The sequence below is a fragment of the Cryptomeria japonica genome, chromosome 8 (genome assembly GCF_030272615.1).
Source record: "Cryptomeria japonica chromosome 8, Sugi_1.0, whole genome shotgun sequence".
NCBI lineage: Eukaryota > Viridiplantae > Streptophyta > Pinopsida > Cupressales > Cupressaceae > Cryptomeria > Cryptomeria japonica.
In genome coordinates, this window is record NC_081412.1 from 513,773,749 (window position 1) to 513,796,176 (window position 22,428).

A 22,428-nucleotide genomic window follows, 5' to 3' on the forward strand; every position below is an offset into this window, starting at 1 on the left:
TAGGAAATGAAAACCCAATGCTGCTGAAAGTAACCCTCCACTTTCCGATCACCAAGGGCCCAATCTGGGAGGGTGAGAGCATATAGTGATGAGGGGATCATTAGATGCCAATAACTAAAAATGATTATAGTCTTCGGGCGGCAAGCCAGCCCCTTCTGCTTATACAACGGGATAATGAAAACAATGCAATCACTTGGCGGTAAACTAGCCAAAGACAAGCCGAAGAAATGAAGAATGCAATCACTCAACTGCTTGTTCAGCGGGAGGACTAGAAATGAAATTCAAATCAACTCTATCGCTTATGCAACAGGAGGACAGTATTACAATATCCAAAATAGGCGGCAAAGCTAGCCTCTTCCACTTATGCAGTGGAACTTAAAGCAATAATCCAATAAGATGGCGGTTAGTACTACTAACCAGCTTACAATGCATAATATGGATTACGAACTAAGAGAAATCACTATTCCAAGATAGGCGGCATGGCCAGCCTCTTCCACTTATGTAGTGGGACAAGAAAGAATAATAGGAACTGCTGTTAGTACTACTACCAGCATTACAATATGAATCATAGAAGTAAGAATTGAGAACCAACATATGCAAATGATAACCAAGTTCCTTCTTGTTGGTTGAAAATTTTGTACACTTGGGGAAATATACAAAATTGTGGTTTCAACCACAGCACACGAGTAAAAACTCTCCTAATTAAGGGAAGGCTCCCCCTATCTAACTACAACTGTGAAAATAAAATAGGATGGGACAACAATCTTCCTTCTTTCTTCAAGAAAGACAATATCCTTTTCTCTTCACAAAAAAGGACAGCGATTGAATATGAACAATAGTAACCACTTTCAAGTAAAATGAGAGAAAGGAAATGAAGTTTCTTGAAAGCGCAAAGACTTCCGTCACTTCCTTCGGGACAAGACAACAATATCAAACTCAAAGACTTGACTATTGGAAGTCCTATCTACCCTTTGCTATATTAAATTTTACAACGAATAAAAGACAACAACTCAAAGACTGGAATAATCTATTCTTTCAACACAAAGACAAGAACTAATACAAGCTCAAAGACTTGCTGCTATTTCTTATCAAACAGTAATTTTTCCTCAAGAATAGACGCAAGCTCAAAGACTTGCTGCTCCTTCTAGAGATTTTCCTATTTTAATTAATCTTCTCTACTTGCAGCTCAAAGACTTCAAATTAGATTGGACTAAGCTCCTTTAGGAACACTTTGCATAGAAGAAATAAAAAGATTCAAACTCAAACATGTAGCTCAAAGACTCAAAACTTGAGTGATCCTTCTTTATTATTCTTCAAAACCTTCAATTCACATACATAAGCTCAAAGACTTCTTGCTATAATTTTGGCAGAGTTTTTGCTTGCTTTCCCAAAAGATAAATATTACAATAGACCCCTCCAGTATTTATAGAAGAGGAGCCTTGAGAAAAAGGTGGGAGGATCCTAACTAACTTGAGAGATTCTCTCAACCACCAAGACTTATTCAATAACTAACTAAGACTTCATTAACTAACTAAGACTTATTCCAACTACAGTCCTAATCGGACACAACTTGCAGTTGTCTTACATGTAATTACAAAAGTGCAAGTAATGTGTAACTTGCTTTTTACAAAAAATGCTTTTACATGTAACTTGTCAAAACAAAATTACAAATGCATAACTAAAATTATTCCATGTGTCTAAAGACACGACTCTAACTGCATCATCCTTTGTTTGTGATGATCTTCATGTCGCTTCAGGATACTAGAACTTGAAGTATTCTAGATTGGTAAAGACATCTTGAACCGGAACGGGAACTTGCATTCTTGTCTTCTTGCTTGGGGTAGTACTAGCTTTTCAAGAGGGAACGGGTTGCCTTCCTCTTTTCATGTCATGACCATCTTTGTCTTGAAAGTATTCTATGTTCTCAACCATGAATTATTGTTTGTATTTCTTCTTTGTATCATCCTTCATTCTTGAAATTTGCTTGCAAAATAAGGCCCATGCCTTAATCCATTGATTTGGTAGATCATGTGTGCAAATCAGACTGACAAGGGAAGGGATAAATTGATGCAAAAATGGGCTCACAAGTGAATTTCGGGTTTTGGAAGTTGCATTACATGTGTGGGGAAAACAAGAGGATTAACTTGCAAGTGTGGGAACAAACATGCAACTTCATATGCGTAATGGGTAACTACAAGTTTGCACTTGTAATTGGACTTTTAGAACTCATTTTCAAGTGTTTTTTGAGTGCATTTTGGACCAATTTCGGGTTCTGGATGGCTGACTACAAGTAGACTTTAAATGGGGAAAATGAATGAAGGTGTGAAATGAGTGGATGAAATGGTATGTACGGATAATGGAAATGAATTATGAAAAGATTTTGGGAAGATCATCTTCAAGAAAATGGGAAGAACTTTCAACATGTAATCCGGTTCTAAAAACCCGATTTTGAAAGAATGGGTATTTTTCATCTTTGAAACTTGGAATTTAAACAAAAGATGGTTAAATCTTTTATCCATAAGGGGAGAACAATAATTTTCATCCAACTTGTAATCGGGATTCTAAATCCCAAATACAAGTAAAGAGGGAAAATGGGGAAGAACAACGCAATTCACAAATTGCTATCAAAGGGGAAAATCTCTCTCACAAAAACCGATTTTTGGGGAAGAACCAACCATTTACAAATTTACAACTAGAAAGGAAAAACAAGAAAACAAGAAAAAAGAAACAAGAAGAAAATAAACCTTACCTTGCTCCAATCTGAAAATGCCTCTCCAAAAGATGATCAATCTTTGAAATAAAGAAGAATATCTCTTAAAAAGAAATTAACCGTATTCCAAAACCTTAGCCACGTTTTTGAAAAAATGCCCAAAACTGAAAAACGTGGCAGCAAATGCATGAGAAATGGCATGGAAAATGGCCAAGACTCTTTCTAACCTTAATACCTTAGCATACCAAGCTAAAATGATTCATAACATTGCTGATTCGTGGCATTCCAAATGGCAAAAAAACATGGTGTTTTGAAAAAGCGTGGCTGCTGTTATAAAGCTAAAAACCAGCAATCTTAACCTCCATGTGGCGTGAAAGGTGTCTAAAAATGCATGGAAATAGGAAGGAATCCTAAACGCCTTCCTCCTCCAACAAATTCTCCACAAAAATTTGCTAAAAATCCTCAAAAAAAACGTTTTTCCTTGCAAATCGGGTTTTTTGGAACAAATAGCAAGTTTTAAATGGATGAAACAATGAAAATTGGGTTTTTTGGAGGATATAACAAGTTTAAAATTTCACTTTTTCAATATGTTAGGCAAAATCAGGATTTTTTGACCAAATAGCAAGTTTAAAATGTCAAAAATGCACTTTATAAGCAAAATCGGGTTTTTTAGACCAAAGTGCAAGTTTTAAATTGTCACTTTTTCATCAACAAGGCAAAATCGGGTTTTAAAAATGCAATTACAAGTTTAAAATCCTCAAAAATGCACTTTATGAGCAAAATCGGGTTTTTTGGAGAGCTATGCAAATTTAAAATCACTTGTAAAGGGGAAATAAAATCCCTACAAGAAGTTAGAATTGCTTGCACACATGTAATGGGGGTTTAAAATCCCTATTACATGTAAAAACCATTAAAGTAGGGGTTTTTGGAGAGAACTACAAGTTTACTTGTAACTTAACCAAAAAATCCCTATTTTAACTAAAAAAGACCAAAAAACAATAAAAATAATACAAACAATAAAAGGGAAATTTAAAACAAATTACAAGTTTTCATTTTTTTAATAAAGTGCACATGTAATAAGCTAAAAATTTCCCTACAAAGACCAAAACAATGAAAATCATTAAACTAGCAGTTCAAGAAAATTTCTCCACCTGCAGTCGGGATTTTACAACCCGATTGAAGGAAAGACATAGCAAATGAACCCAGAATTTGATGAAATTTGAAACGTAGTTCGAGGATGGACTAAGGATTAAGTCAGTCCAAGGATTAGTCGAAATTCTGCCTCGGGAAGCATGTCATAGAGTAAATTTTTTTTCATTTTTCACAAAAACTTCATGTAATGGTCCTTTATTTTTGAAAACAAAAATGAGGACAACACTTCTTTTCCACACCAATGAACTAACACACCCCAAAATCAACTCCCAACACCAAAATCTCAAGGCACACCAAGAAAGATCTTCACACAACCAACTTCAAATTCTGAAATTAACAATAACACATAGAAAATACATAGACCAGCAAGCTACGGACTCACTAAATTGCTCACAACTTCCCCAAATCAACTCCGAATTGCACCAAATCAAAAGAAAATGAGACATATAACTTAGACAACAGAAATAGAACCTCAAACCTGCACCGTGGACACCACAAACAATTAGAACGCAGCCCGAGGCAGCCAAGGAAAGGGGATGACTTTGCTGGGAAGTTCGACTTGCTACATAAAATCCAAATCAGCTTTTCAAGATCTGCAAAATGGTGAACTTTATCGCCCAAGGCATAGGAAGAGATGGAGCTGATACCCAAAACCACATGTCAAGCACACAGGGAGCCACGAGCAAAAAACACCTTCAGCACACACCGCGACCAGCAACATGAACACTAAAAAAAAAACACCAAAAAATCTAAAACTGACACAAAAAATTCTGCAACATTGTTCTCCAATCCACTCCTTTGAATGAAGAGAGGTCACAAGGTTGACTAGCTGTTGTATTGCAAGCAAGAAATCAGGCGGCAGCTAGCAGGTATGCATTCCCCGAAGCTGCATTCCAAATTTTGGCAACACTTCGTTATAATTTCTTCATAGATGATCCAAATGAGAGCCCAAGTCTCCAATTTATAACTTTTGCCAAGCCAAATTCAAATTCAAATCCCCTACATGGCACCCAAATTCATTTCATTTCACTTCACCCTCCTAGGCAAAGTTTGCCCAAAGCAAATGTCACCACAAAATTGCCATTTTGGATAAATAATCGTTTATAACATAAAGTGTAAAGAGGGCGCTCAAAAATAACTTAGGAGAATAATATAACTCAGGCATAAAATCGCCCCCTACACTTAAGTTATATTTTTGTAGCGTCCTAAAATTGCGACACTTGCAATTTCAACCGCATTTGGGTCTTCACGATGGCGACGCAACACTAAACCTGAATGGAGACCCCGAAACTTGCTCATGACACCAAAAACTGCATTTTTCCAGCACCTTGGCCTGATCCTCCTTGCACCTTGCTGTCCCGGGAGGTGGGACCAGAGCGCCCAGCGCCCTGGTCCCCCAGGACCATGGCGCCCAGCGCCCTGGTCCCTGGCCCTATTTTGGGCCCGGTCTCCTATGGGACTTCGGGCCTTTTTGTTTGCAAATTGGAAAATTAACATTTCCTGGTCGGCCTAAGGTCGGGAAAATCAGTCTATCAGCCCTAATTGACAAGTATATAAACTACATTTTCCTCTTTCATTTGATATGATGGAAAAAGCGTGGAAACTATACTCAAGCATTCAAGCATTCAAGCATTCTTTCAAGCAATTGATCATTCTAAGTCTCCATTCAAGGCTAAGTGTTGCATTCAAGACAAGGATTCAACCATTGAAGAGGAGATCACATACTACATGCTACATACAACATACAACAATACAACAAACAACAACATCTATACCTTCGCACATAAGGATACAAACATCCTTACAACAAGGTATTAGTACTTGTTTTACATTACAGACATTTACATTTACAGCATTTCTCATTTCTTGGTTAATTCCAAAACCGGGGTTTGACCTAAGGGCAAACCCCTAATCCCTAACCCCCCAATCGTCTTCGCTTTTCTGTGTGTAGGTTGCAGGTATGCGGCTGAAATTGAAGATCTGGAATCCTTGTGCAGAGACGAACAGATCCCCCTTCGTTTCGCGGATTTTTCGGAGGACCGTGTGCACGCCGGGCGCCATCGTCCCGTCAACTTTTGCTCAAATTTGTAGGACAGCGCCGTCTCGACATTTTACTGCTAATTCCAGGTCCGCAGCTTCATCCTATATCCCTAACTCAGTTTATAAGCGAATCTTTCTCACTTTCTATGCATTCCTAGTTCAATCTTTCCATCTACATTCTTTACAAAAGAGGGTATCCTTGCTATCACAACCCTTGAAACTCATATAGAATCCAATCTTGCATTGCGTGGGATTGGATCTTGTGGGTTTCAACCCCTCTTTTGAATGTAAAGTCTCTCCTAAGTGAAAACCATCAACCCTAGTGACTCTCCCTTCTCCCTCCTCGGAGTTGGGGAGGGGAGAACGACTAGGGTTCGATTTTTCCGCTTTACAATTTTTAATACTGATTAAAATACCATGTCAACCCGTTAAGTCAGAACACCAATTACGCCTAAGCCAAGATAATTAAAGTGTTTTATTAAAAAATACTTTTCCCTTCCAAAAGTTGATTATTGCCAAAAAGAGCCGAGACTAAGTCAACTGACTTGAACAACTGAACCTGCCAAAAATAGGACTTTTAGATATAATACTTACTAAAAACAGTAAGTCCAGGAAACTTCACCAACTAGTAATCAAGACAACTGACATCAACTTACTAAATATAGTAAGTTCTGCAAACTCCCTTGAACTGATTGCATGTCATACCACTACGAAGCTTATAGAAAACCTAGAAGGAAAATTTGATTCATTCTGCCAAATTCCAATCAGAACATCCTTGAAAAGTGCGAAGAATCCTCCTAGAAAATAGGAAACCCTAATTCGTCATTCCAAACAACCTATGGGTCTCCGAAATAGGCCATTGGAGCTCTGATTACTCCTTACTTAGGAGGGGACATTACAACTATTTTTAGTAAGTGCTATTTTTAGCAGTGCTATTTTTGGCAAGGTTTCTGCAGCTTAGCGCATTGGTTATATCTGGCAGGGCAGTTCTTTCAGTTTATCTCCCATACTCTTGGATCTTGTTTTGGCAGGTTTAGTATTTGATGGAAAATGGTGTTTTAAGTTGAATTATAACATAAGACAATATGGATGATTTATTAAAGGGATTGCTTAAGTTATATTAAAATTCATTTTTATATGTTGGGTGCTCATATTATGTATTATTTGCATTTTAATAAAGTGTCTTGTCTAGGCAAAATGGGACGACTTGGTGAAGGATGAAATGAAATGCAAATTAATAGTGAATTTGAATGTCATTATTTAGTCCCACATTGGAGGGAAAAGGAGGTTTGAGTTGGGAGGAAGTTATAAATAAGTGCCTTGGCCTTCATTTGAGACTATCCATTGCTATTATAACGAAGTGCTATCGAAATTATTCCAAACCCTTGTTTCGAGGGATGCATACCTCCTACTACCTTCAATTTCAAGCTTGAAAGATAGCCCCTAGCAGAATATTGCGACTATTTCTCATTCAGAGGAACATATTGAGCTCAACGAAGATGAAGAGTTTTGTTGTTTTCTGATTTTTAGAGTGTTGTTTCAGTTTTGGAGTTTGCTGGTTGTATAGAGCTGAAAGTTAAAATCGTTCATAAGTCTTTAAGAGTTCACTTGCTGGTTCTGGATATTCGTCCTATGTTTCCCTCATGGCTGGGCGATTTCAATTTCCTAAGTTTTGTGTTTTTTGAAGCTATTTTGGATTTTATGGAGAAAATTGACCTACTTCCCAGGTCGTACCATGTTGGAGGGTGCATTGTAAAGCGTGCATTGATGTTTTGATCCGAGTAGCAGCGGTTAGTTGGTTTTGGTTTCGACGCCTTGGCTCTAGGGACCATTTGCATTTGGTTCCAAGTCTTCTAGAGCTGCGTGGATGAAGTTATGAGCATTTAGGTGATTTCTATGCTTGCTGGTCTATTATTTCAATTTGTTGTTCTTCATATTAGACTTGAGTTATTTACTTGTTTGGATTCTTTTCATATGCTGGTTAGTGAGTTATTTACCTATTTGGATTCTTTTCATATGGCGGTTAGCTTATATTTGTTAGAGGATCAATTCCTTACATTTTGGTGTGTCTGGATATCCATTTGCCATTGTAATCTGCAAGTTAATGTTCTCATTGTAACGCTGAAATCAGTAGTACTGACCAGCCTTGTTTAATTGCATTTTACATTTTGTATTCTTACTGAAAAACATGGAAGAGGATGGCTTAGTCGCCTATTTGTTTCTCTCGGTTACATAGTCCTCCTGCTGAATAAGTGGTTGAGTGATCTCATTTTCAGAATTGTAATAACTGTCATCCCGCTAAAAAGTGGTAGAGTGATCTATTTTCAGAATTGTAAAACTCCTTCCACTGAAAAGTGGTAGAGTGATCTATTTTTAGAATTGTAAAACCGTCCTCCCATTGAAAAGTGGTAGAGTGATTCTACATTAAGTTGTTCTTGCCTGCTAGACAAGCGAAAGGGGCTAGCTTGCAGCCCAACATTGTATTTTCAGTTCATTTTGGAGCTAACGATCTCCTATTCACTGTATGCTCTCATCTTCCCACACTGGGCTCTTGGTGATCAGAAAGTGGAAGGGTTACCTTTCAATAGTATTGCATTTCTCTTTCCTAACCTTAACGGGTGCATTGTGGTGTTTGAAATTAATAAAAAAAAGTGAAAAAATGTAAGGGGGTCATTTCATAAAGGAGTAGTAGTAGTGTCATTCTCAAGATTGGGTGTAGCTACTTGTTTGGTAGTCATGTTTTAGAAGAGTGTGCACATGGGGTTTAGTTGTGAAGGAAGAAGGGCTAGTGAGAACTTAAGAGAGATTGGTTGAAAATGCTGAATGAGTCATGGCCCTTGAATAATTCTCAGTGGCAATTGAGACCTTGGTAAGAGTTTTTGGCTTGATTAAAAGGATGGATTGCAGAGAAACATCAGTTAAAAAGGGAAGGTATTCACTTTTTGTGATTGAGATTTCAAAATAATGTTCATGTTTTTCGTCCTTTTGTGGCATGGTGGATTGGGTATTATGATAGTGACAACTTCCTAATCAACCAAGTCGGTATTATAAGTGGCCATGTTTCTAACACTTATTCTCTACCTCTTGTAACAATTCAAAGGTTGGAGATTGTTCTCAAGATGATGGCATGTATGGTATGGAATGCTAGTATTATAGACCTTTTTAGAAATGTAAAATTCCTCTTATAAGACATATTGCATGGGGGCTTCACTTAGTGAACCTGGGTTATATCACATGCGTTCATGGCATAGTAAAGAATCCCCCTATTTTTAAAAAATATTGCCCTGAACTCTTTTTTTGTCACCCCCTCCCATACACATCCTGAATTAAAAGCCCCCCTATTTTTGCTAAATATTGTATTTTTTCATAGACTGAATTAAAAACCCTCTATTTTCACCGATAGGCAATGTATTGTACCCTCATTTTTGGGATATGAAACCCCCCAATATGAATGCACGTGATATAATATTGCCTAGCCAGTGAAGCCTTCGTGACATATTGTCTTTAATGTTTGAACCTTTGCAAGTGGAATCAAATTTGAAGGCTCTCAAGAAGTTACAATTTCCAAAATTGTGATCTAAGATGTAAAGAATGTTACATCGTAATCTTAAATAAGATGCTCATGGGTTGACATTGGGAGAGAATGTAGTCTTCTTTTTGAACTTAAATAATCAAAACATCAACCCTCCTGGTCATTTCCCCAACCAACCAAAGCGACATGGGTAGGACAGTGATTGAATGGTACTCATCTGCAAATTTGGGTCGTTTGATCTAAACCATGGATGGGATTGAATCCACATTTGAGGAACAAAAATAGTGCCATAACTCTTCTCATGAGAAAATCAATAACTGGATAAGCTTCTAATAGCACTCAATGATACCAACCATGCACAAAACAAACCTTAGATTTCTGCATTTGAACTAGCCTCTCTTGAATCTGAATATAAAAAAGAAAGCCTAGTATGATGCAATAGTTTATTCAAGGGTATTTGGTGTTTCAGATTATTGACCAAAACCCTGACCCAATTAATACAAAAAATGAACTTGCATTGGAGTCTTGGACAATGACATGACTAGCACATCTGAAGGTTGTTGGAGACCTTATTTCACAATTTTCCCCGTAGACAAGACTTAATCAAGGCAAAGGAGAAGAGATGTCCTATGAATCACTCTAATCTTTGGCAAGATTGGAACACTGTTGATATAAACTTGAAATTGTCTTGTAGAGATGTTGTGGATTTCAATCTCTATGAGTTGAGATTGTAAAATTACTTGCAAACTAAGTTATGGATTTGGGTATACGGATACAAGCACAGGTACGGATTCGCGGGTATGACAATTTTTTCCCTTGGGTATGGGTACGGGTACATCCGTACACACACATATAAGTAATACATTAAAAAATTTAAAATGAATAATAAAATAATATTGACATACTAAATAGTAAGATAAATATATAATAATAAATAAAAAATGCACTTAATATTGATAAATATAAATAATAAAATGTTTTAAAAATTAATTTAAATATTATTAATATGTAATAATATAATGATAGATATATTACAATAATGCACTATGTTTAACAAGACATGAAAAATTGCCTGATAAATTGGGTGACATATAATAAATATATAGAGAACAGATATAAAGAATAAATATATAAAGTTTCACAAAATATATTATTAATTGAAGCTTTTTGAAGGCAATGAAGTGATAAGCTAAAGTTTAACAAGACACGGAGGCAGGGAAATCTTTGGCAATGGCAGAGGCAAGAAGACATGGAGGCACTGATGGAGACACTGACCATTAAGATCTTCGAAAACTAGGAGATTACATGTTTGCCGAATCTAGTTTGAACCCAAGGCCAGACCTGGATCAGACCCGAACATAGGTCGAACTCGTACTAGCACCTGGGCTCCCAAACTCGTACTTGGTATCTTAGCTTGCAAACCATAATTTTTTTACTTCTCAATGACACACTTCTAGGTTATGGTGAAGTAGCCTTCAAAGCTGAAATATGTCATTGATGTAGCTCCATTTCCATGGCGAAGATGACTTCTTTTCTAAAGAGCATGACTTGTAAGTTGGAATAGTTCATTAGCTTTCACTCAAAGCCAAGGGGATAAAGACAAAATTGAACGACTAGGATAGAGTAGAGTGAAGGATGCATGGAAGTGCTGATGGGCTTCACACAAATCAGCACCCATAATTGCACTTTATGGTGCACTATAGCTAATAGCCAATAGGTCATTGCAACATCCACAACCCAACAATTTAGATAGAATTTGTGATAAATGTTTTTCACTTATTGCATGTGATTGTCTAAGATGTCAATTAGTGGAGACAAGAAAAACTGTGAAATAGATAGGGATCATGAAGGCGACATCCATGCTTCTAAAGAAATACTTTCATTTGCCTACTTGGTCTATGCATGTGGATCATTCAGTTTTAGGGGTTTTGTGTTAGTTTTATATAGGGTGCCAATTCAGGTCCAAATTTTTATATCAATATGGTTGTTACTAGAAAGCTTCATGTGACTTTCAATATTGTTATAAGCTGTCTTTTGTTGATACCTGATAGTAATTGGGAACTCAAACAGATTCAATTAGTCTTTTTGTAGGGGTTTGGTTTTTGGAAAGGCATTCATATCGGTCTTGATTTGTTTGTATGTCACTAGTCAACTCTGTACTTGGATGGATGTTATCTACATCCAATTTGGTACTCTTTTTAGTGGTAGAATGTTTTTCTTTCAACTGTTTGGGTTGGATTTATAGAAGAGTTCCCTATTTGTGTTATATATCGCAGAAAACTGGTATAAATTCTGTAAATATTCTTCTTACATTTAAATTGATTATCCTTTTCTATTCAAAAAAATTTAAATTACAAAATAGCTATACCATTAGTATGTAGTAAAAACAAAGCTAATCTCAAATCTTTTAACTGACTAAAACAAATTGGATCTATGTTCCAAATCAGAAATACCTTGTCATTGACCATTGTTGAGTTGGGAGCAAACCACATGTATTGAGTCTCTGATTGACAATGTCCAAAGCATGAATAAATAAACATTCCTCCTGTTTTAGATTCCTTATATGTTTCCAATGCATCAAGCATCTGCATCCTATACCCTGTTTATCAAAAAAATCAAGTAAACATTACCAATAAATAAGATGCATCAACATATCCTAGCACATGTTGCATGTTATGGCTTTCTATCTTTTGTACTTCAGGATGCATTTTTATTGATAAATCATGTTACCCTTTACCTTGTGATATGTTGCCTTAGATCCATGATTCAATCCTTCACAAGAATCTCAAAAGTTCAAAATTCAATGAAATAATTTTCATACTCTGTAAAGAAATTTAACATTGAAATTAACTCAATCTTACAGAACATGCAAGTTTAGCATCCAATTGCTTTTGAGGTGAAGAAATCTGATACTAGGGTGCATGCGTTGTCATGGCAAATGAGCACTCTTGGAGTAAATATTTTATTTAAGAAATTATTCTCTATTTTCCTTTCCTTTCAATCATCTATGAGCTTAACACAAGATAATACTCATATTCAAAATTAAATCTTGTTGAATAATATTATATGTAAATTTCAATTAAGGTAAAAATAAGCATTAAGATTGTTATTTAGATTGAATTAACAGTTTCTTTTACTAATTGGATTTGTCTTATATTGTGGCCATATTTTTCTTATTGTGTTTTATATTTTGAGAAATGTTTCTAGTCATAATGTGGGTAGAATTCTGAATAAATTTAATGGTACAACACTTAGAAGTGAAAAACAGTTGTAAACTACATTTGCACCTTTTTATGCAAGGTCTATAGTGATAAGAATTATCTAAAAAGGTAAGAAAAACAGAGATTAATGGGGACAACAATATGAAAATAGAGTGTGTTTATATTTCAATAAGGGAATTAGAAATTTACATATTTGTTAAAGAAAAAGAATGAAGAACATATGCAATTATGCTATGTTGCAGAATTCACTAAAGCCAGCCTTTGTACCAAGCCCAAACAAGTCTATCTTCCCTTTAGTGCCCCAAGCTATTGCCCATATAGCCCAAGTATGCATATTCATGGTCACCTAGGTCACTTGGGCATCACCCTAGGTGTACTCAAGGGAGCTTATAAGGCATGTGGCCCAAAAATATGTTCAAAGACATGTTTAAAGCCCAACCGTCAAAAAACATGAACACAAAAACACACTTCCAACTGCCCTATCATTCCAAATTACAAAAAACGTTTTGTTTGCTTAGGGTTGCCAATGTTTTTGAGCATTGGAAAATTGGAAAGATCTCTTTAATAAGTTCTACAGAGATATTTTATCTTTTATCAAGGACATTCATCATTCTAGGTAAAACAAAAATTTAGTTTTAAGTTTTCAAACTTTTGTTTCCAATTGTCCAATTTCCTTTCAAGTTTTCCAAGTTGTCATTCAATTTTTAATGTTTTATGGGGCAATGTGTTGCTTTTTTAGCTATAGTTCCAAAGAGTCTTGGAATGGGGGGATATGGGGATGAGTCAAGTGGGCTGGGGGTACAAGGGCCTAGATTTGGGGATTGTGGGGACAATGGAGCAGGCATGACAATGAAAATATATATAGTTGAAAAATAGTTAATAAAAAATAAGAAATAATAGCTGAAACTTTGAAATATTAAATACATTGCATTGAACAATGAAAATTTAGATACAATTGGCCAATGGTCCAACACCTCTAATCATCTCCAAATTCCATGTTAAACTCATCACTCGAACTATTGGTATAATGTCCCCTTTTGCATAGTCACTACTAGTGGACTTATTAGCCTATCTAATTCATGTCAACTATAGTCGGGATAAGGGAATTGATTATTTTAATTATTTAAAATTATCTATCCAAAACATATCATAAGGGTAAATATTATTTAATTAATTTATTAAAGTTATAAAGTGATTTTAATGGTTATTAAGTGAGATTTAAATAAAGTCACTTTATTGTTTCCCGGAACTAGAATTTCCCCCCATGCATAGGGTTGGGTGGGCTACTATTATAAGGGACACTCCTCACCCATCTTAGGCCCCTTAGGATAGTAGGGCATCAGCAGGGTATGGAGTTCATGTGTGCATGGAGCTATTATAGTTAAATTGCCCTTTATTATTTCCCTCAGCTCAAGTTTAAATTAAAAAGAGAGGGAAAATCTAAAAGGTGTCTAGAAGCTTCTCCATTGTTTTTAAAAGAGCAGTTGGGGCCTCATTTAAGATATGCTTGGTTATTCTGAAAATCAGTCTTTATAAAACAACTTCACAAATTTTGCAAACTCTCCAAATTCTGATCTGGAAAAAAAAGTACCTTGAAGCTCCCACAATCTTTTCTGAAAATGAATCTACCCAATAGGTTGAATGGGTTTTCATCCAAACAACCAAAACACCCAAGGGGTTTTGTCCTAGAGCATGCTGAACCTGCAAACACAAGCTCTTCCAAAACATCTCAAAGATAACTCAATAATCGATGCCAAATGACTTGCCTTCACCTCCTTTTAAAGGCCCAGTTGAATCTTCTAGAAGGCTATGATTTAACCTTCTTTGAAGCTTCTAGAACAATCACTTAAAATATTTAATAAAGTGACTTTATAATATTTAATTTATTTTCACTTACAACACTCTAATTAAATTAATGAAAATAAAGCTATCCTTAGGATTTAATTTTATTGGGCCAATTTTAAAATAATTAACTTAATTAATTTATTCCCTTATAATCGTCCACCCTAGCCTACAAGAATAAAATAGGCTAGAAATGTCCATTGGATGTTCACTTGGAAAAAGACGGCATTATATGGTACCACCACTCATGAGCATCTCTATCTAAATGAAGGGTAGCATATTTGATTGTTTCCATTTCCACATGAGGTTAAACTGGAAATAAGTGTTGCACCCATGCATCTATGGTACACTGGACCCATCAAAACTGGGGATGGTCAACTTGCCAGCCTTGTGCTGCAAATCTCTATTCTTTATTTGCCCTCTTTCCCCTCTAGGTCTGTTTCTGTATTCGATGCCACAAAAATCTGCCAAGGAAATAGATGCATGAAACTCATCACCCGATGATTGGTATTCCCATAAATGATTACCTGATCCTTCACCACCTCCTTGCTGTCCTACTTGTTTTCTAGGTTGTGCATCCAAAAACTCAATCATTAGAGGCCTAGGAGTGGTTCTACTTGCTGCCCTCGAAGTGTTAATGGGAATACTGTTGTCACTACTTTCTCCTTGGTTATCATTATGCCTGTCATTACCATTATTATTACCATTGTTCTAATGACTATCCTGATTAGTTCTATTATTTGCATTCATTGTTTCCATCATTTGAGTTAAGGTTTGGACTAACTATTTCTGTTCTCTAGCAAGATCATTGAGCATAGCCAAAACGCTAGGGCCTGGTTGTTCATGTCTATCATGTCTATTTTCCATGTTTCCTTCTTCCTCTAACTCTGAACTGAATAAATCTCTTGCTCTTTCTTTTCTACTCCTATAAGTGATCAATCTTGTATCTTTAAAATTCATGAAGGAATTTCAGTCATTCAGTTTATTTTCAAAATCGCACACTAATTTTACCAAAATTTTGCAAAAACCATCCTCCACATTATGTCAAGTAGCTTATGTCTAAGAATGATAGATATTTTATGTGCAGGTTTGCATGCTCAAATTGTGAAGAGGGTTAAATCATGTTGGTAGAACATTATATACATGCCACTACTAAATGTCCACGTGAAAGATTGCATAAACCTCAATGACCAATCTATATGCCTATTTCTCAAGGCAAAAGTCTCGAATTTAATCACTCAGCACAAGAGTTTTCTGAACTTTATACACCCAACAACACAATTAAACCTTAGTCGTCCAAAATGAATATGATACTTAATCGTTTATGGTGTTCAATCTTTGAAATCGATTATAAACCTCAAAATTGGTCTTTGCAAAAGACATTACCAATTTCTAAAAATAATCAAATCCTACAAGAAATCTGAGTGATCCCCCCTACACTAGCTAGGGTAGAATCTTGGAATATTGAAACCAGTATCCCTCAAGGTTTTCATCCTAGGGTTTCAGCTCCTCAAAAAGATCTACAAAATTCAGAAATGAGAAAACAAAACTAAGCATACCAAGCAAGCTCCAAATTCATTTTTTATCAAAACCCAAAGAACATTCTCGAAAACCTTTATAATTCCTACTTTAAATATTTCATTAATGAGCATTTGATAAAGTGACTTTATTCAGCCCTTTTGAATACTTTGCTTAAGTCACTTTATATCACTTTATCAAATTAATTAAATAAAATTGCCCTTAAAATTTACTTTATTGGATAAAACTAAATAATTCATTTAATTTCTTTCCTTCAACCTGACTTTAGCCTACAGGAATTAAATAGGCTATGGGGCTGCTTTGGACTACAACTCAGAAGGGGACATTACAAATTTTCATGCAAGAAGTTGTATTATCTATAAAAAAATTGTATAAACATTCCAATAGCAATTTGACAAACACTTACAAAAGTACAAGGAAAATTTAGATCATCCCAATACATATACTCCAAAAAACTGTTTTATTGAACTCAATTCTACTTTTGTACTCATTTGATCAATGTATACTTGTGTATGTGATTAAATGAAATGTTCCCAACTTGGTTCAAGACAGTTTAACCGTAATTAATTGATTTCCAATGTATTCATAACTTAATTAAATCGATTAAGAGACAAAACTATCTTAACATGAATCCAACCTAGGATGTTCTACCTTTTCTTTAGTCCCTCAAGTACTAGCTATTTCACCATACTAAATAATTAATCCTAATTTTGATTTATAAATCATTTACGCATTTATTAATTTTTAATTAATAAATACTTATTATTATCAATCAATTAATAAATACTTTGTTCTGGTGATTTAATGAATATTTTTTAATTTACTAATTAATAACTACTTTTTATTATATTAATAATAATTGTAATTATTATATTAATATTTATTATTATCCATCTTTATGTTATCCCTCATTGATCATTCTAATTATATAGATACATAAATAAGTAAATATAGTAATGTGGCAGACAGATCTGACACATGACAGATCTGGTCTGCCATTCTTATGTTCTATACATTGGCTTTACATATGTTTCACTCTTATACTAGTATTATGTAATTTGCCTATCTGGAAATTTCCTTTATAAGTCTGCTGAAGGTCAGTCTAAAAGAATAATTTCTGAGTTATATTGCCACATAATATCATTGCACTATATAATAATTATTATTACAGCTTTATTATCATTATTATTAAAACTATATTATTATTATTAAGTTTATTAAATCCTACATAAGATGATATCGGGCTCCCATATATTATGCATATATATTAAGCACATTCCCGTGCATACCACAAGGAACAAAGATGTCACTGCCTGTCACTTAATGACAGTTCTGATCCGATCTGATCCATGGTGATTTCTACACTATTAATTCTTGAAGTATATGCAGCTGGTTCTAGACACTAGGTCAAATGGTCAAGTTGGGCAATCTGAATAGCATATAATAAAGATATCCCCCCTTGAAGTCATTTCAAAAGGCTTCTTATATGTTGCAATTTTTAATTACAAGATGTGTCCCTCCGTCAAGTCTCTTCCTCATACTAATCGCACCTTGTGAGAATTCTTTAAAATTTCTACTCTAGACTAATGATAATTATTAATTCCTTATTGAGTCGATAGTTTCGGTAACCATTGTCACTAACAACATAAATGCTATCTATTCCTTCGACGCCCACTATGCTCATCCCTTCTGGTCTCTTCATATCATAACAGTAGACTTAAGGATGATTATGGGTAATTGTCTATGTTCTCAAATGCCTCCCTCCACGGTAATTGACGTCATAGGTCTCCAGATGATGGATGTCCATCATTCCTACGTAGCTCTTCTTGGTGCCAATACGATTCTTGGCAATACTCGACATTCATCGATGTTTGTTCCTCCCATGCTAATTCCGTCGTGTAGGCATCTTGTGGAAGTAATTTTCTTCATGGATTATTAACCTGCCATTTTCTTAGTCATGAATACATTTTGCTCCCTACATATCGTATTTCATCTTCCATGATGCATTCCCGACCATATTTGAGTTGCCAACACTGACCATGAATGACCAAACCTCCGCCTTCACCTTTGTCTTTGACAGGGCTCAGGCGGTGATGTAATATGATCCGATTTAGTTATGCGGAGAGGATGTATTGATGGTTCCTCAATAAGTTACATATCTTTAAATATTATTTTGGTTGTAATATTGGTAATTTGATATTATTTTGCAATAATATAGTATTGTAAAATAAGAAATTAATATTAATATTTAATGAATAAATTATATACTTAATCTTTGTTTATTAATATACTTAATATTTATGAAGTGAAGAGTCATATGTCTCCTCCTTATCCTTAACGATTATCTTAATGACTCCATCGCTTAACAATTATTCCCCCGCATTATTTAACACACCCTTCTATATATATGGTAGTTGCTGATCTTTGTAAATGGATTACTATTAACATCCATAATTAATTACATAATAAATGATAATTTATTATTATGATGAAGAATCACAAAAACTAGTATTAATTACATCACCAGGATGTGGGGTTATGACAACCCTCTCACTTAGAGGAAAATTGTGAAGTCTCATAAATGAGACGATTTTTCGATATTATTAAATGTTAATTAATAAATGTTTTAATTATCGTATTTATTTAATCACAATAATCCAATGTCCAAAGAGGGGTTATGACATTAAAGTAGCTCTCTTTGATTAATTTATTCTATCTTAAAGTTAATTTAGTGCAGGATGCATAATAAATGCTTTGAATCTTTGAAAAGTCTCTATATTTCATGGTTTATAAATTTGCCAAGTCTGAGTTTTGTAATTATAGTTAGGACAAGAAAAACATTATTTATAATTGAGATTGGGAATAAGTTTCCCAGAGCTACAAATTGCAAATAATCAATCTTAAGTTTAAATCTCTATCCTCATGAATCACTAGTAGAGATCCTTGAACGTTATGCTGGATATGTATTGATGCTCTTAAGATCATAGTTTTAGGACTTGGACTCGGTGTAGACTCAACATCCCAAAATAGGACTCAGACTTGGGACTCGGAAAAAAATTGGCTAGGACTAAAAAACTTGGCTAGGACTCAAAAAAAGAAAAAATGTAGTTTTACAAAAAACAAAAAGAAATTAATGCATTTAGAGAACATAAAAGACTAATTTGACTCTCAATTTGTCATAATTCAAACATTACACATGTCATATGATCTTTAAACACTTAATATTTGAAATTTCATAATTCATACTCAATAACTAGTGGGGGTTTGGGAGTAAGAGACCTTGATGGGTTTGAGGGCCAGCAATGATAAGTTGCACAAGGTGTTAGATATGAGAAAAAACCAATGATAGAAGGGGTGTGGGGAAATGAACTTTTGCTTCTTTATGGGCTGGAAGTAGGGGTTTTAGGGTTATGCCCCTAAAAAAAATAAATCTATGATTGAAAATGGACAAGTTTCAGCCATGAGTTTGAGTTGTAGTAGACCTATTTTGGACAAGAAAGTACAAAAAGAAGTGAAAAAATAAAATTAAAAAAACCTAATTTTTAAAGTTGCTGGAAGTCCCAACTAAACGTGAGAGTCTCGTGTCAAGACTCAAGCGAGTCTCATGCTAGGACTCAGCGAGTTTTGGCCGAGACTCTCCTAGACTCGGTTTGTGAGTCCATCTCAAGTCAATTCGGCAAGTCTTTGCCAAAATTCCTCAAGTCCTCATACTTAAGATAGTTTAAGTAGATCATACAATTTAAAGAGTAAAATCTGAATTCAGTAGTATATAACAAAAATAATATAAATTTTGATGAAGTATAGTATAATGTTAAAGAAATTGGAATATGTCTTAATTCCTCCATAGAAAAACTACTAGCATAAATCCTTTATATGGAAATCCTGTGAATTTATAAACTATCCTTGAATATGGGCACTTTCTATTCAATTCTATCGTTTTTCACTTTGTATCAAGCTCAACAATAATAAACAACTAGAAGAAAGAAATCAGAAATAAGACCTTGCAATATCTTCAATTGTGTAGAAGTGCAATCAACTGGATTCATCTTACAATAATGCCAATGACCTTGAAGATCAGCTGATTCTGGTACCAAAATATTATCAATCTGGAAACCATGCAAAACACAAAGAATTGACTTTCCCAAAATATATTGAGAAAGAAACTTTTAATCAATGATAATAACAAGGAAATTACCTGCCAAGTATCATATGCTGCATTCAAGATAAAGAAGGGCGTTTGAATGTATGGAAATAGATGTTGCGGAAAAAAGCACTACAATTTCATTCCATAATAGCATCAGACATATAAAGCATGCCCCTCAAAGATAGATACATTTATGTCAGGAAACAGATTGTGAACATTATATGGCACCTGGTTTGGATCCAATTGCGAAGAAGTACATGCTTGAGGCAAGTTCTTCACTATTCCCTGCAGTAATGAAATTGACAAGTGCATAAAAATACAAAATTATGGAAACCTAAGGAAGAAAATCAATAGAATTTTTTTCAAAGGTATTGTTTCCATTCCCTTTGTTTTCAATATTTCTCATTCTACTAAACAGTAACAAGATTGTGGGTACAAAATTCAAAATATGGGTGAGTTGTATAGACCATTTTTATGCTTCTACAGTGAATATGAAAGATTTTTATCAAACTAGTTCTAAAACTAGAAACATGTACCCAAAAAAATTTGAAGAGGAAGACTTTGGTAACATTTAGTTTGATAGACTAGTTAATTATATATCAGCTCATAAAACAAACCATGAAACTGAGAAAGACATCTTAGACTGGCTTGGAGTGGCAGGAAGAACTTACTTTTATTAGAATAGAAATATTTTAAGGATCACATCGCCTTTTAAGCGAGACATACTTGAAGACAAGAAATAATGTTATAGGGTTATCATGGAATGCAACCCTGGCCAAATAATTATGTTGCACAATGTGTGTGCAAGCATGTTTTGGCTCATAATCTCAAGTGTTTTATGGTTACCTCTAAACTATGCACTACTAAGAACAAAGTTTGTTCCATAAGGTATTGAATCCCATTATCCCCTATATGATGTTTCCAATACACAAGATTTTGATTCTAAGCTGCATAGTTACAAGGTCACCATGAGATGGGGAAACTTGGAGACTTTGGAGACTAGTACGAAAACTGTGATGACTAATTTTCATAAATAAGAGATGGGGTACTTGGAGACGTCAATTTTTTTTAATATAATTTAATAATTTCCAAATAACATCATAACAATGTAAAATAGAACTTAGAAAACAAGAACAATGGTAAGGTAGTAGTTATAACTTTTAATAGTGAACAATGCATTAACTAAGAATTGTATAGTTTAAACTTTTTAATAGGCAAATCAAAATGTCAAATCTGAAATCACAAATGTCATTGTGTCATATATATTATAGAGTCAAAGAGTTCGAAACTCACACTACATATATGATATTTGATATCTCTAATAAATTATCACTACATTCATTACATATTGAAAATTAAAAAAATTCATAATTCGATGCTGATATACAAACAAGAAACAAAAATAAAAAATCTATCATCTACTATTCAATGTTTTGATCATTCATATCAAGGTCCTTAGCTATGATGCTCTCCAAATAATCATCACTCTCCAACTTAGGTTCCTTTGATGGTAGTAGAATTGGGGGTAATTCATTAAGACAATCTTGTTCAACCATTTCATCCACCATGGCTGCAACTTCTCCATTAGGTGCAATTCGGTCCCATTTTGCTTAAGGACCCTCCATGTATGTAGGATCAACACAACAGAGAAGACGAAGTGAGCTATGGATGTACACTAGGTTCTCTGCTTTCTTTGAACCTAATTGGTTCTTATTCAGTGAATGAATAAAACCATAAGTACTCCAATTGCTCTCACAAGATTAAGAGTTAGCTACTTGTGAGAGCAATCTTATTGCAAATGATTGCAATTCAGGAGTTTCACCTCCAAGTTCCACCACCACTCTATGGTTATGCTCCACGGGGACTCATCCCTTGACTTAGTACCTTTGTCCCTATCCCCAAAACATTTTGGGATCTTGGGGACTGGGCATTCAGCAATCCCTTAAACTAGCAATGGCTCAAACTCAAGCTCCAATTCTGATACAAACCTACCAATTGCATCTGCTGATTAGGGAACGCCATTTATTTTCTCTGTCATTTTATAGTTGAAACTTGGAGTCTTTGGGCATTTTGTTATAGTTCTTGTATTATATGTATGCACATTGACAATGAAAGAATTTGAATTTTGTTAACTTTTTTGTTAATGCTCATGTGAAATCTCAATTCAAATCTAATATGTATTAAATTTCTACAAAGTTTATGATAAAAGCTTTAACAATGTTCTGATATAAATATTTGAAATTTCCCT

At 34.7% G+C, this 22,428-nt stretch overlaps 1 protein-coding gene across 4 annotated transcripts in view; it reads right to left on the reverse strand.

Annotated features, from left to right (window-relative positions):
* Positions 1–22,428, reverse strand: part of LOC131047803 (pectin acetylesterase 3) — a 245,288-nt gene that overhangs the window by 41,109 nt on the left and 181,751 nt on the right. For all 4 annotated transcript variants that reach the window (XM_057981590.2, XM_057981589.2, XM_057981591.2 and 1 more), the window contains 4 exons: positions 20,409–20,465; positions 20,232–20,309; positions 20,037–20,142; positions 11,888–12,033 (listed from right to left, as the gene is read on the reverse strand). In XM_057981590.2, the coding sequence (XP_057837573.1) occupies positions 11,888–12,033; positions 20,037–20,142; positions 20,232–20,309; positions 20,409–20,465 (387 nt within the window). The remainder of the gene's footprint in view (positions 1–11,887; positions 12,034–20,036; positions 20,143–20,231; positions 20,310–20,408; positions 20,466–22,428) is intronic.